General features: G+C 40.4%; 1 protein-coding gene across 1 annotated transcript in view; it reads right to left on the reverse strand.

The window, feature by feature from the left end:
- trim37 (tripartite motif containing 37) overlaps nucleotides 1-14,642 on the reverse strand; it is a 43,513-nt gene that overhangs the window by 12,020 nt on the left and 16,851 nt on the right. Inside the window, exons 5-18 of the mRNA XM_080041360.1 lie at nucleotides 13,949-14,065; nucleotides 12,693-12,780; nucleotides 12,132-12,254; nucleotides 10,782-10,905; nucleotides 9,207-9,274; nucleotides 7,631-7,755; nucleotides 6,905-6,955; nucleotides 6,560-6,641; nucleotides 5,566-5,642; nucleotides 4,730-4,909; nucleotides 3,511-3,625; nucleotides 2,643-2,819; nucleotides 1,620-1,753; nucleotides 1,149-1,231 (exon numbers count right to left, since the gene is read on the reverse strand). Coding sequence (XP_079897486.1) covers nucleotides 1,149-1,231; nucleotides 1,620-1,753; nucleotides 2,643-2,819; nucleotides 3,511-3,625; nucleotides 4,730-4,909; nucleotides 5,566-5,642; nucleotides 6,560-6,641; nucleotides 6,905-6,955; nucleotides 7,631-7,755; nucleotides 9,207-9,274; nucleotides 10,782-10,905; nucleotides 12,132-12,254; nucleotides 12,693-12,780; nucleotides 13,949-14,065 — 1,544 coding nt within the window. The remainder of the gene's footprint in view (nucleotides 1-1,148; nucleotides 1,232-1,619; nucleotides 1,754-2,642; nucleotides 2,820-3,510; nucleotides 3,626-4,729; nucleotides 4,910-5,565; nucleotides 5,643-6,559; nucleotides 6,642-6,904; nucleotides 6,956-7,630; nucleotides 7,756-9,206; nucleotides 9,275-10,781; nucleotides 10,906-12,131; nucleotides 12,255-12,692; nucleotides 12,781-13,948; nucleotides 14,066-14,642) is intronic.

A 14,642-nucleotide genomic window follows, 5' to 3' on the forward strand; every position in this document is an offset into this window, starting at 1 on the left:
CTATTATGCACTAAATTAAATGTACTTATGGATATTATAATTACTTTCTACAAAATCTGCTAGGAAATAAAACCCAAAATTCTACACACTGCAGGTTTAAGGCCTCCATCTTTAAACAACATGCTCTTCATTCTAATTTGAAATTAAACATTCATTTTGTATTACTACTTTTCTAATGTACACATACACATACAGGTGAAACTCATGTTATTAGAATATCATGGAAAATTAATTGGAATTGAGAGAATTCATGCAAAAGGGGCCCAAACCAAGTACTGAGTACATATGGATGATTATACTTTATAGAGGGCCGACATTTCTGTATTAAAAATCCCTTTATTTTTATTGATTTCATGTAATATTCAAATTTTCTGAGATTTTGAATTTGGGGTTTTCATAAGCTTTAAAGGGACACTGTGTAATATGACATCATCTAGAAAGTTATAGAATGCAATGCTCCCTGGGTAACCCCAACCCTTTTGAATAATAACAGAAGATACAGTACTTCAAGGACAAGAACAATTCTAAATTTTAAACAATGCACCTGATGACATTCCAAAAACATGGATTCCTCCATACGACTTGCCTGCTCAATGTACAAAATGTAATATTAATATTTGTAATTCTCCGCTCAGGAGGATAATTCAGATTATTGGCAGAGGTGATTTTACACCAATGAGGACATATTTATGAATGAGGATATTGATTTTAGCTAATAACTTACTTAAAATGTTACACAGTGTCCCTTTAAGCCACAATAAATTCAACTATAACAAATAAAGGCTTGAAATATCTCACTTTGCATGTAATGAGTCTATATAATATATTTTTTTCTCCTTTTAAGTTGAATTGCTGAAATAAATGAACTTTTGCATCATATTCTAATTTTTCGAGTTTGTAACTAGAAAAAACACAGACACTGTCTATTTGGAGTCAGTGGTCTCTTAATTTTTTACATATTATAATATTTTGTTCATACAATTATAAAAAATATCTTTGTAATAGTGTGTTGTAGGAGAGGCTGCTCTGTCGTGATGGTTCTCGTGAGTGTGAGTGTGTGTGTGTGTGTGTGTGTGTGTGTGTGCGTGCGTGCGTGCGTGCGTGTGTGTCTTTGTAATCGTGTGTTGTAATTATAGTAGTTTTTGTACCTGCGGCTCCGGCCAAGTCATCAGGAAGCTCCCCTTCTTCCGTCTCCAGGTTCCCAATGAAATCTACGTCATTCTCTCCAGACCTGAGGAAAATATACATATACAAATAGTTAGTTTATTATGTAATTAAGCAGATTTGATTCTGATTAAACATTTTATTATATTCCCTGTTTGCCCTTCTAACCTGTTGGCTTCTAAACTTGTTCTGTTTGTTTTTTTTGTTGGTGGAATAAAATAAAAATAAAAAATAAAATAAAAAATCTGTCCTGTTAACACATATGTTGTAAAAATACTCAGGAAAAAGTATGTGGAAAAACTCAGGAAAAATTAAAGTGTAGAATCATTATTTTCATCGATATAAAATGAGATATTCCCCGAACATAGTTTGAGGATGCATGGCCATGAGGGGATGTACTTAATGTGACTATGTCGGATTAAAAATGGTAATACGAGGAAAGAGAAAGTGCGTACATGGTCTCTTCGTCGATGTCGTTTTCCTCCGTGTTGCTAGTGGCCGTGGAGCTTCCTGAGGTGGAGGAAGCGTCTAGAGGGTTGACCTCCTCCTCAGTCAGACAGTCCACCTCCAGGTCTCCATCTGACAGGTCCTGATGGAGAGGGAGAGAGAGACAGAGAGACAGACAGGTTAATGTTTAGACCAGACAGACAGACAGACAGACAGACAGACACACACACAGACACACACACAGACAGACAGACAGACAGACAGACAGACAGACAGACAGACAGACAGACAGACACACACAGGTAGAGGGACAGATATATGATGTAATGTCACTTCATTATCTATGGAAGTTAGCTCCTGGTAGACGAACACAGGGGGATAGGATTACACTGAGGTTACTGTTAAGGGAGGGACATTTCAATTTCCTTAGATTTAACTTTAATGGGGATGTCCTAAGCCCATTACAGAGGAGCAGTGTTAGCAAAAGACAACACACAAACACATCAATGTCAGCCAGACCAAACTACAGCTAGTAGTTTGTGTGTGTGCAGCTAGATCTCTTTATACCGTGTCTACGAGCTAGATACTGTTATAACTATTGGCACTGCGGCTGCACACACGCACATTTTTTGTTGTTTCCCATACTGAGGGGAGCTTAAAACGATGAATGCAGGAGGAGTTTTCAAATTAAAATGGTCGTCAGGGGCTTATCTCATCCATCTACATCCGGTTAGCCAGGCTACAGTAGCCGAAAGTGATTAAATCATTTGTTTTCGTTACAACAAACAACCTCTCTAGTCGCAGTACACAGTGTATCATTATTTTTTTTTTTTTTAAAGATATTTTTTTTTATGCTTTATTGATAGTGTAGAGACAGAGTTGAAATGGGACAGAGAGGGGAGTGACATGCAGAGAACGACCGCGGGCTGGAATCGAACCCGGGTCCACTGCTGGCCGAGGCCCATGGGGGGGGGGGGGGGATGCCCTACCAACTGAGCTAAGGGCGCTCCCCAACAGTGTATCGTTCTTACATTGGAGTCGTCGTGCTGCCTCTCTTCTTCTTCATGTTTCTTATTGTTGCTCAGCGTGGTGATGATGTCATCAGAGCGCTGGTCTCTCTCGGAGGCCGTTGTTCCCATGGCAACCCTCAGGTCAGGAGGGGAGGAGCTACGAGACGTCTGGCGCCTGAACAGCTCGATGGCCAACCTCTGAAATTAGAAATATGGAAACATAGTTAGTGAATAAGACCTAAAGACCTACTTCACCGGTGGAAATATGAAGGTGTATTGAACTCTGAGATCCCATGTAGCATAAATGTGCAACAATTTTAGAAATCGGATCATCCTAGCCTGAGAAAAGGCAGAAAGAGTGTTTTATGGCATCACTGTCTAACCCTACATTTTCCCATGTGTGACATCACACTAGTAAAAATGTAGGGTTAGGATTAACAGGACAGCTGGGCCAAGGGAAGACTGAGGGAAGAAAAACCTCATTCATTATATTATAACACACACACACCTCTTTTAGGTTGTTGATCTGACACACAAATGTCTGTCTGTCTGTCTGTCTGTCTGTCTGTCTGTCTCACACACACACACACACACACACACACACACACACACACACACACACACACACACACACACACACACACACACACACACACACACACACACACACACACACACACACACACACACACGTACGTCTGTCTGTCTTTCTGTTTGTGTCTGTGTGTCTGTCTGTCTGTCTGTCTGTCTGTCTGTCTGTCTGTCTCTCTCCCTCCCTCCCTCCCTCCCTCCCTCTCTCCCTCTCTCCCTCCCTCCCTCCCTCTCTCCCTCTCTCCCTCCCTGTCTGTCTGTCTGTCTGTCTGTCTGTCTGTCTCTCACACACACACACCTCCTTGAGGTTGTTGATCTGCTGGATGTATCCGCTCTGAGCCGACTCCAGCTGGCTGATGTACCAGTACTGATCCCTGCACTTCTGGAAGAAGGTCGGAGAGCGCACCTGGTACCTGGGGAGAGAACACATGGAAGCCAGTGAGACTGAGTTATTGTATGATAACAAAGCATGTAAGAGAGGGTGTGTGTGTACGACTGTGTGTGTGAAGGTTTAAGTGTGTGTAGTTGTAGGTGTGTCTGTGTGTGTGTGAAGGTTTAAGTGTGTGTAGTTGTAGGTGTGTCTGTGTGTGTGTGAAGGTTTAAGTGTGTGTAGTTGTAGGTGTGTGTGTGTGTGTGTGTGTGTGAAGGTTTAAGTGTGTGTAGTTGTAGGTGTGTGTGTGTGTTAAGGTTTAAGTGTGTGTAGTTGTAGGTGTGTCTGTGTGTACTTGTAAAACTATCTTTGTGAAAACCAAGTTTGAGTTTTAGACCTTTAAAGTGATTTTTATCCAGTTCTCACTTTGGGACAGGCCTTTAAAGGGCTGTTTGAGGGTTAACACTAGGTTTTAAGGACAGGCCTTTAAAGGGCTGTTTGAGGGTTAACACTAGGTTTTAAGAACAGGCCTTTAAAGGGCTGTTTGAGGGTTAACACTAGGTTTTAAGGACAGGCCTTTAAAGGGCTGTTTGAGGGTTAACACTAGGTTTTAAGGACAGGCCTTTAAAGGGCTGTTTGAGGGTTAACACTAGGTTTTCAGGACAGGCCTTTAAAGGGCTGTTTGAGGGTTAACACTAGGGTTTAAGGACAGGCCTTTAAAGGGCTGTTTGAGGGTTAACACTAGGTTTTAAGGACAGGCCTTTAAAGGGCTGTTTGAGGGTTAACACTAGGTTGTAAGATTCAGGTATGAATTAGGTTTATGTTAGGGTTAGTGTAAGGGTTGGGGTTAGGCATTTAGTTTTGATGGTTAGGGTAAGGGGCTAGGGAATGCATTATGTCAATGAATGTCCTCACAAGTATAGCCGTACATACAAGTGTGAGTTTGTGTGTGTACATGCATTCCTGTGTGTGTGTGTGTATGCTATGTGTGTGTGTATATGTCTGTGTGTGCTAGCGCGTGTGTGTGTGTGTGTGTGTGTGTGTGTGTGTGTGTGTGTGTGTGTGTGTGTGTGTGTGTGTGTGTGTGTGTGTGTGTGTGTGTGTGTGTGTGTGTGTGTGTGCTAGTGTGCGTGTGTGTGTAACCCACCGTAGCACCAGTGTGTCTGTCTGCATGTTGAGATATCCCTCGCTGGCCAGAAGGTCCAGTCTGAAGAAGCGGTTGTATCCCCAACACTCTCCCACCTCGAAGTCAGACGCAAACTCCCGAATGATGTTCTTAGTGGGATCACTGGAGGCTTGATGGACCATCTCTACACGATACTCATACCTATACAGGTGAAACTCATTATTAGAATATCATGGCAAATTAATTGGAATTGAGGCAAGAATTCATGCAAAAGGGGCCCAAACCAAGTACTGAGTACATATGGATGATTATACTTTATAGAGGGCCGACATTTCTGTATTTAAAAATCGCTTTTTTTATTGATTTCATGTAATATTCAAATTTTCAGAGATTTTGAATTTGGGGTTTTCATAACCTGTAAGCCATTATAATCAAAATGATAACAAATAAAGGCTTGAGATATCTCACTTTGCATGTAATGAGTCTATATAATATATTATTTTCACATTTTAAGTTGAATTACTGAAATAAATTATCTTTTGCACGATATTCAAATTTTTCAAGTTTCAGCTGTACATAGACAAGACAGCGTTAGGCTCAATTTAAAAAAGGTACAGTGTGTAGTTTTGAGTATTTAATGGCATCTACTGGTGAAATTCTAGATGTCAACGCTCCCTTGCTAACCCCTCCCTTTTGGGGAGAATTTACAGAAGCTACGGTGGCCTTCAAGGACAAGAAGCTGTAGTTACTAAAGATGGCATCATCCACCACTCACTGACTCAAGTCTTTCACACAATATCAAGTGATGAGGTGAAGATGTATTTAGTTATTCATTCTATAATACTTCTACTACATACTTTGATGTTTCTGGGAGTCCAGCAGACAGCTCCAAGAAGACAGACAGGTAGTTTCCACGCACCACACCGTTACCGTCCTGAAAAAACATTAAATTGCATTAAAAGGTTTTTCAGACTTTTTTAAAAAAAGTAAGTAATGGGGGCGCCTTTAGCTCAGTTGGTAGGGCGTCCCCCCCCCGGGCCGGGCCCAGCAGCAGACCCGGGTTCACTTCCCACCCGCGGTCGTTCTCTGCATGTCACTCCCCTCTCTGCCCCATTTCACCTCTGTCTCTCTGCACTATCAAATAAAGCATAAAAATGCCCAAAAAATATCTTAAAAAAAAAAAAAAAAGGTAAGTAAGTAAATTTTTTTTTGTTAATATACGAGTTAAATCTCTCTATATTCCTACAGCAATCACTTAAACAGTATGCACAGTTCATAACACAGGTCTCCCGCTCATTCAGCTTTGCAGTAACTATGACAGAGGTGTTAAAAGCTAAATGTCCTTCAGTGCAGTGATAAATAAATGAAACTTAATTCGTAATAAAACTTTAATCGTGCTATATGTTCATGCACTTTTATCTGTTTCTGTTACAGATGCTTCATGTTTTTCACACAGACAACCTGTTATGTGCTGGAGAAATCATTGTGTCGTTTTGTTTTTGTGATCATGTGTTGTATTTTTGTATTTTTCTTCTTTTAATGTTTCTTTTTTTCTTTCTACCTGCCAGGGACTACAGGTGAAAATTAGCATTAGCACTGCATGGCTAAATCTGGCACATTTACATGTTGAACTTTGGTGCTCATGTGTATTAATGTGTGCCGTCCCTTCTAAATACAGAAATGATTAAATAAATCTAATCATCATACTAAACAATTATTTGAAACTAAATGACCTTGCCTATAGAATATTATTATAAAGTGATATTGACATTTACTGTGAAAAAGAGTTTAAAAAGCTAAATGTCCATGTAAAGTGTAACAGTGTGTCCAGGTGTTGATGGTCAAACTTACAGGATAAACTTTGAGTCTCCAGCAGAGTCCAGAGATCTGCAGAGGAGGGCTGTAGACCGGGTCTGCACGCTGCCTCAAGGTGCTGCACAGACAGACAGACAGACAGACAGACAGACAGACAGACAGACAGACAGACAGAAAGACACGCACGCATACAGAGAGAGACACACACACAGGCACACCACACACACACACACACACAGGCAGACAGACACAGACACACAAGACAAAAACACATGCACACACACACACAGGCATACAGAGAAACACACAAACACACGTTAATTGACGGCTACAACATCAGTTTTGGGTAAAATTATCTTGAAAATAAAAAATAGCATTTACCTGAAGTTGACTAATACAAAAGTGCTGGAGTCGTAGGCAGGAACCAGCTCACTGTAAACACACACAGAAAGGTTGATTACACACACCCATGACTTTGCCACAACTTTGATTTTGATGCGCGTCTATTCGTGCCATTACGGTAGCAATGCACTCTCGTCCTTTATCTACCGCAACTCAACTAATATACGCGCAACAATTTTCTCAGTTCTCTCAGTTTTCTACAGAACTGCTTATCCAAAAAACTTCAAATTCAGCACTGTACTACCTGGAATACTCAGTAACACTTCCACCAAGTTTGAAGTGTATCAGATGAATGGTAGGAGAGATATTTAAAGAAGGAGGTTCAGAAAGTGACTTTGACACAACTTGGATTTTGATGCTCGTCTATTCGTGCACTTGCGGTCCTTTATCCACTTGCGGTCCTTTATCTACCGTAACTCCACTAGTATACACGCACGAAAATCAGATTTTTACAGTTTTTTTACAGAACGCTAAATCCAAACAACTTCAAACTCAGCACTGCCCTCCCTTGGATTCTTATAAACGCACCCACCAAGTTTGAAGTAGATCGGATATACGGTTGAAGAGATATTTAAAAGACAACCATAACAGCACTGGTTGACATGCACCAAAAATCCAGCTGGTTTGATCGGGTTTATCATCAATTGTCTACATAACCCCTGATTTGAAGAGATATTTTAAAGATAATATATTAATTTATTTTACCTGGTGAAGTCTGGAGGCACCGGAGTGGTGACGAAGGATTGCATTGGTTTCCTATGGACCTGCTGGAACATGAGCAGGATCTCTGGACTCTTTGAGATCAGTTCACTCTTACTGCAGGAGTGGAGCTGTAGACAGGCAGAGAGGCAGGCAGGGAGACAGACAGAAAGACAGGGATACAGAGAGAGAGAGAGCGACACAGAGAGAGAGAGAGACAGATATACAGACAGACAGACAGACAGAGAGAGAGACAGAGAGAGACACAGACACACACAGATACAGAGATAGAGAGAGACACAGACAGACAGAGAGAGAGAGAGAGAGACAGACAGAGAGACAGACACAGAGAGAGAGAGAGAGAGAGACACACACACACAGACACACACAAACAGAGAGAGAGACAAAGACACACACAAACAGAGAGAGAGACAAACACACGATAAATAAGTTAAAATTGTTTAAATATCTGCAAAAATATTTGCACATCTTGAGAGAAAGTGTTTGCAGAGAACCAACTGTAATTGTTTATATGTGACAGCTTGCAGCTTCACAGTCAAACTATCTGAACTTCTCTGTACACAAACACATTTACTCCAATCAAACTCAGGCTAAGAGAAGGGATGGGAGGATTTTATCACCATGCAAGATAATAAAAAAAAAAAAAAAATCTCATAATATGTTGATGGTGGTGAATTTTCCATTATCAGGGTGATCGTTAATATCCTGAGTATCTCTCTCTTTTTTTTTTTTTTTTAAGATATTTTTTTTTGGCATTTTTATGCTTTATTGATAGTGTAGAGACAGAGTTGAAGTGACATGCAGAGAACGACCGCGGGCTGGAATCGAACCCGGGTCCGCTGCTGGCCGAGGCCCATGGGGGGGGGGGGGACGCCCTACCAACTGAGCTAATGGCGCCCCCATATTCTTTATCTTTCCAGTCACTTTATTTCTGAACCTATCACTATGGCTGAAGGTTTGACTTGTCCACTGTATCCAACACTAAAAAAAAAAAAATTTATCAATGTTTTCTTTTTTTTTTACTGACATGACAGTATGTTTGCGTGGGGTTGACAGATATTCCTAACTCCTTTCATATACATATTAGCATTCAGTTTACCCCCAAAATAACATACTGTAGTTACAGGGATGTAGTGAATTTGGGTTGCTATGGCCTTTAAAAATGGATGTACGGAAGAGGATAAGGGCCAAAAATAAAAAGATTAATTATGCAGTTCAAGAAAAAAAGCTACTCATTGTCTGCCTTATGACCATAGCAAAGATTAATCGTTTGGGTTTTAATAAGGTTTTTGCTTGATCCCGTAAGTAAGTAAGTAAGTGTATGTGTGTGTGTGTGCGTGTGTGTGTGTGCGTGTGTGCGTATGTGCTCCTGTGTGTGTGCTCCTGTGTGTGTGCTCCTGTGTGTGTGTGTGTGTGTGTGTGTGTGTGTGTGTGTGTGTGTGTGTGTGTGTATGTGCTCCTGTGTGTGTGCTCCTGTGTGTGTGTGTGTGTGTGTGTGTGCTCCTGTGTGTGTCTGTCTGTCTGTGGTGTGTGTGTGTGTGTGCGTGCGCGTGTAACTGACCTGATGTTCCACCTCTTGTAGCAGAGACTCCAGTAGCTCCGTCTCCTGTGTGAGAGACGTCTTCTGGCCTGTCAATCAAAATCACAACCAGAAAAGATTTATTGCCAAGAAGGGTTTTACTGCACCAACAAGGAATGTGTCTTGGTGAACAAAATGCATACATTAAGACAAGATAAGATTGTAGAAATTTAAAAAAAATGTATTGAAGGACACAAACTGAAATAAGCCATGGCCATAAGAATGATATGCATTGGCATGATAGCTTGCACCTATTTTAGTACAGTATTTTATTGAGTAATGTATTTTAATGTGTTATATGTGTGTGTGTATGTTGGATGTGAGTGGACCATCTGAGTCCTTAATAAAGATTATTATTATTCAGACATTTAATTTAAGGGGGTCTGACTACTTTCAGTACCCACTGTATATTTAAAAAAAAAAAAAAAAAAAAAAAAAATCAATTTTCTTTTTGCAAATTGTGAATCGCGCAAAAACATCCCAGGAGAATTTAACAGCCATTTGTACATGAATGGATTTTGTCCCACCACCTCTTACTGTAGGTGTGTTGCTATTCACAGCCATGATGGGGGAAGGCTGTAATGTGTGAAGCAGCAGCCACTCAGTACACATTAATATTTCATACATGTGTTTCACCCGCAGCTATAAAAAGACCTTTTCTCAGGAGGGAGTCTGCATGGTTAGTTAGGTGAAGGCCTTTAGACACATACCCCTGGCTTGAATGTAACCGACATTCATTTAAAAATATGAAAAAGTTACGCACTATAGCTTTAACATTACAGTAATATATAACCCTGCGTTTCCAAATACTCACACTCTTTCTTTTTACTACACTACATACTAAAGTACAGGAGAGTTTTAGGGCCACAGGAGAGAAGAAAAAAAATCAGATAAGGAAGATTTTTTTTTTTCATTATGTCGAGAAATGTCAAGACTAAAGACGAATACTCCAAAATGCTATTGGAGTTAGTGGGGCATTTATGTATTTTCAGCATACTACAATTGACGTGCATGTATTGGGACATCCTAAATCTTTTTCTGGCATACTAAATAGTAGGGAAGTATGGGGATTGGAACACAGGGATTGTGATGCATCTACACATTTATTCATTAATTTGTACAGATAACATGGATGTTAAATGCACTCTCATTTGCCCAAGCATCTTTAAGGAAAAAATATTTTAAAAATAAGCTAAAATAAATAAGGCTTTTTCATAGTATATCGTACTTTTTTCTTAGCAGTAGAATCAACAACTGAAACATTTCTTGGGCTCTTCATGGGATTTGTGAGTGAGTGAGTGAGTGAGTGAGTGAGTGAGTGAGTGAGTGAGTGAGTGAGTGAGTGAGTGAGTGAGTGAGTGAGTGAGTGTGTGTCCTAGAGTGTGTGTGTGTGTGTGTGTGTGCATTTGTTCGTGTGCGCACGCGTGTGTCTGTCTGTCAGTCTGCCTGCCTGCCTGCCTGCCTGCCTGCCTGCCTGCCTGCCTGCCTGTCTGTCTGCCTGTCTGTCTGTCTGTCTTAGAGTGTCTATCTGTCTGTCTGCCTGCCTGCCTGTCTTACCCATGAGTGTAATGAGTTTGTTCTTGAGCTGGTTGTCTAGACGAGCGATCATCATCTCCACAGCGTTTCTGATCTCTCTCACTCGCTCGTCCTTCGCTCCACGGACCGCCTCCACGTTTCTCTCCTGAGACACACACACACACACACGCAGACGGAGAAACAGAAAGACACACACACGAGCGCACACACACACACACAGATAGACACACACACACACGCAGAGAGAGACAAACAGACACACACACACACAGGGTACAGACACACACACAAATGCAGAGAGAGACACACACAAACACACAGGTAGAGAGAGAGAGAGAGAGAGAGAGAGAGAGAGAGAGAGAGACACACACACACACACACACACAGACAGACAAAAAGAGAGAGGGAGAGGGAGAGAGAGAGAGAGACACACACAGACAAACACACAAAAAAAAGTTTGTACAGCTATACTTGTGAGGACATTCAATGACATAATGCATTCCCTAGCCCCTTACCCTAACCCTAACCATCAAAACTAAATGCCTAACCCCAACCCTTACACTAATCCTAACATAAACCTAATTCATACCTCAACCTTAAAACCTAGTGTTAACCCTCAAACAGCCCTTTAAAGGCCTGTCCTTAAAACCTAGTGTTAACCCTCAAACAGCCCTTTAAAGGCCTGTCCTTAAAACCTAGTGTTAACCCTCAAACAGCCCTTTAAAGGCCTGTCCCAAAGTGAGAACTGGACAAAATGTCCTCACTTTCCTAAATTTTTACCTGTATATATCAACATGTTACTGCCATCTAGTGGATGTCAGCTGTACTATACACCCAAACAACCTCAACTAAGGCTGTATTTTCACTACATGACTCAATTGACCAAATTCCAAATCTCTACCTCTCATTTGGCATGGATTTGTAATATTATAAGTAGAAAACAGCACATGGAATCTGAAATAATCTTATCCGATTCAGGGCTCAATATTGAAATAAACACAATATGTGTAATTTGGGCTGTGATCTAAGCTCACCGATACAGGTTGGATATAACGCTTGTTTATGTTCAGAATCAATCCAAACCTCCCGTAATCCAGGGAACAGGCAATTTTAAAGATAATTTTTTGGCATTTTCAAGCTTTATTAGACAGTACAGAGTTGAAATGGGGAGACAGAGAGAGAGAGAGAGGGGGGATGACCTGCAGTAAAGGTCCACGGGTCGGACTTGAACCCGTGACCACTGCAACGAAGGCCGGAGCCAATACGGTACACGCTCTATCCACTACACCACCGGAGCGCCCCGGGAACAGGCATTTGCTTGTCGTAAAAATAATGGATTTTGTTATTTCTTGTATTAAAGCAAATCCTCACCACTTCCTGAACCAGACTGATGAGTTCCATGAGTCGTCGTCGTAGCTTAGCAACCTCCTCCTTCACCTTGGTAACGTGTTGTTCATAGATCTCCACCAGAGGCTTGAAGGTGTGGCCGCCATGCTGCAGGAAATACACATAAACATACACTTTAATGTTTCATATAATTTTTTTTTTTTTACTCTGAACCAAGAATCTCAACTTGTAAAGCACTTACATCAACTAAACTTTCCACAATCAGAAGGATTTATGTAGATATGTTGTTAATTGTTTGATTAATAAAACATTGTCTTATTAAATATATGCTGAAAATGCATTTTTAAAGACCCGGTCATAGTTTTTTTTATTCATAAATTTAGAAAAAATTGGACCTTGGACAGTGATATTTTGTAGAAATTAAATAACCATTTTAACTCTGGCTGTTAGGATTTATTTGCAGCCCTTTTTCACCATGCAAAATGTGTTAATTATAAGTGATTATTATGTGTCTTTGTAACTTTTCATGCAAACTGTCTGTTTCCTCTAAAAATTAAAACAATACATTTTTTTTTCAAAGTTTACCATTCCTCCCCACAGCGCACACTGGTGGCAGATGCATTTCTTACACGTCCAACAGAACACACTCAGTTTCTCATGGTGATTCTCACACCTGCAAAACACACACAGGACAACAAACACATTAAATACAACCTGAAAAAAACGGTTTTAAAAACTCATTATAGCTCAGAGAATTCCTACGTTATGATATTAAATGAACCTGTCTGTCTATCCTTTTACCTGGGAAAAATAGACTCAGAATTGACAAGAAATTATAGGCCTATATATATTTTTTTATCTTTATGGCAGCAAGTAAAAATGCCATAACAAAGCCATGGCATATTTAAGCAATAGCTCACGACAGGCTGTGGAATGTGCTCTTTATACCACAGTTAAGGGGTGTTGTTCGGCCCGACGCGAAGCCTATCCATTCCCTCGATATTGCTTCTATACTGTTTGCATAAAAACTTGAAAAATAAAGTAAAATTCTTTATTTAATTTTATTGTCATGACTAAAACTTTTGAACAATTCCACTTCAGAATTTATGGAGAACTTAGAAAGTGTTTAAATGCAGGAGACAGACAATTAAAATAACGAACAAAAGAGAGACAAAAACAACCTGTATAAACAGTAAGGTTAAACGGTAGTAAGTGGGATCAATTAAATAATGGGTAAAGTGGAGTATGAAAGACCAAAACAATCCGTATAAACACTAACTAAGGTTGAACAGTGGTAAGCGTTTCAGCAGTTGTAATCAGGATCCTAGTATTTCCTGGGAATTTTAGCCAAAAACCTGCTCCCTCTTTTTTCCAGGGAAGTCTGCAGTGTTTACTTTAGTGAGAAATTCAAACTGAACCAACAACATCTCCACGGCAACAGTCACATGATCAAAGCCGTTATCATGACGTCATCAAAACTACAGCAACGTTTCAACTGCAAGTCTGAGCACGTAGAATAACAGACAGGCTGCGTGTTCAAATACTGTTTTCAACTTTTAAGCGCCAAAGTCAGGCCTACATTTACGTCACCGTATATTTTTTTTGTATCTATTGTGTTTTTATAGGTTTGTATTTAAAAAAAAATATTATTAAAAATGTTTTGCTGCCAATTTATTACTTTTCAAGGCCGTAAAAGTTTGAAAATCCTAGAAAACCTTGAACCCTAATGAGCACACTGTGTGAAAGAGTCTAAAGAACAGCTTTTTCCCCAGAGCTGGTGCTAAATTACACACATACACAGACTTTAATAAATGGTAATGTATAATAGGACATAAACCCACCTGTCCTTGTCGTTGTCTTCGTGCTTGGTGAGGTTACAGAGCTGCAGCGTGTCCAACTGTTGAGTCACTTCTTCTGCCCAACGACAGTTCACCAGCTCACGCAACTGCAGGGGAGCCCTGCACACACACACACACAGGGATACAGAGACACACACAGAGGGATACAGACACACACACACACAGACACACACACACACACACACACACACACACACACACACACACACACACACACACACACACACACACACACACACACACACACACACACACACACACACACACACACACACACACACACACACACACACACACACACACACACACACACACACAGGGATACAGAGAGACACACACACACAGAGGGATACAGAGACACAGAGACACACACAGGGAATATAGAGACACACACACACACAGGGATACAGAAACACACACAGAGACACACGCACACACACACACACACACACACAGGGATAGAGAGACACGCAGACACAGACACACACAAAGTTAAGTTTAACATGATGCCAACATGTCAGTTCTAACATGACAACTATGTTGTATTGGGAACACTGGTTCCTCTTTAGTGTGGAATTGTTGTGTTTTTTTTTTTTTTTTTTTTTTTTTTTTTTACACGTTTAATGAAAATACTGATCATACTCATCAAATACGTTGAAATAGTGTGTGAAAATTG

This window comes from Ammodytes marinus (assembly GCF_949987685.1).
Source record: "Ammodytes marinus genome assembly, chromosome: 14".
NCBI lineage: Eukaryota > Metazoa > Chordata > Actinopteri > Uranoscopiformes > Ammodytidae > Ammodytes > Ammodytes marinus.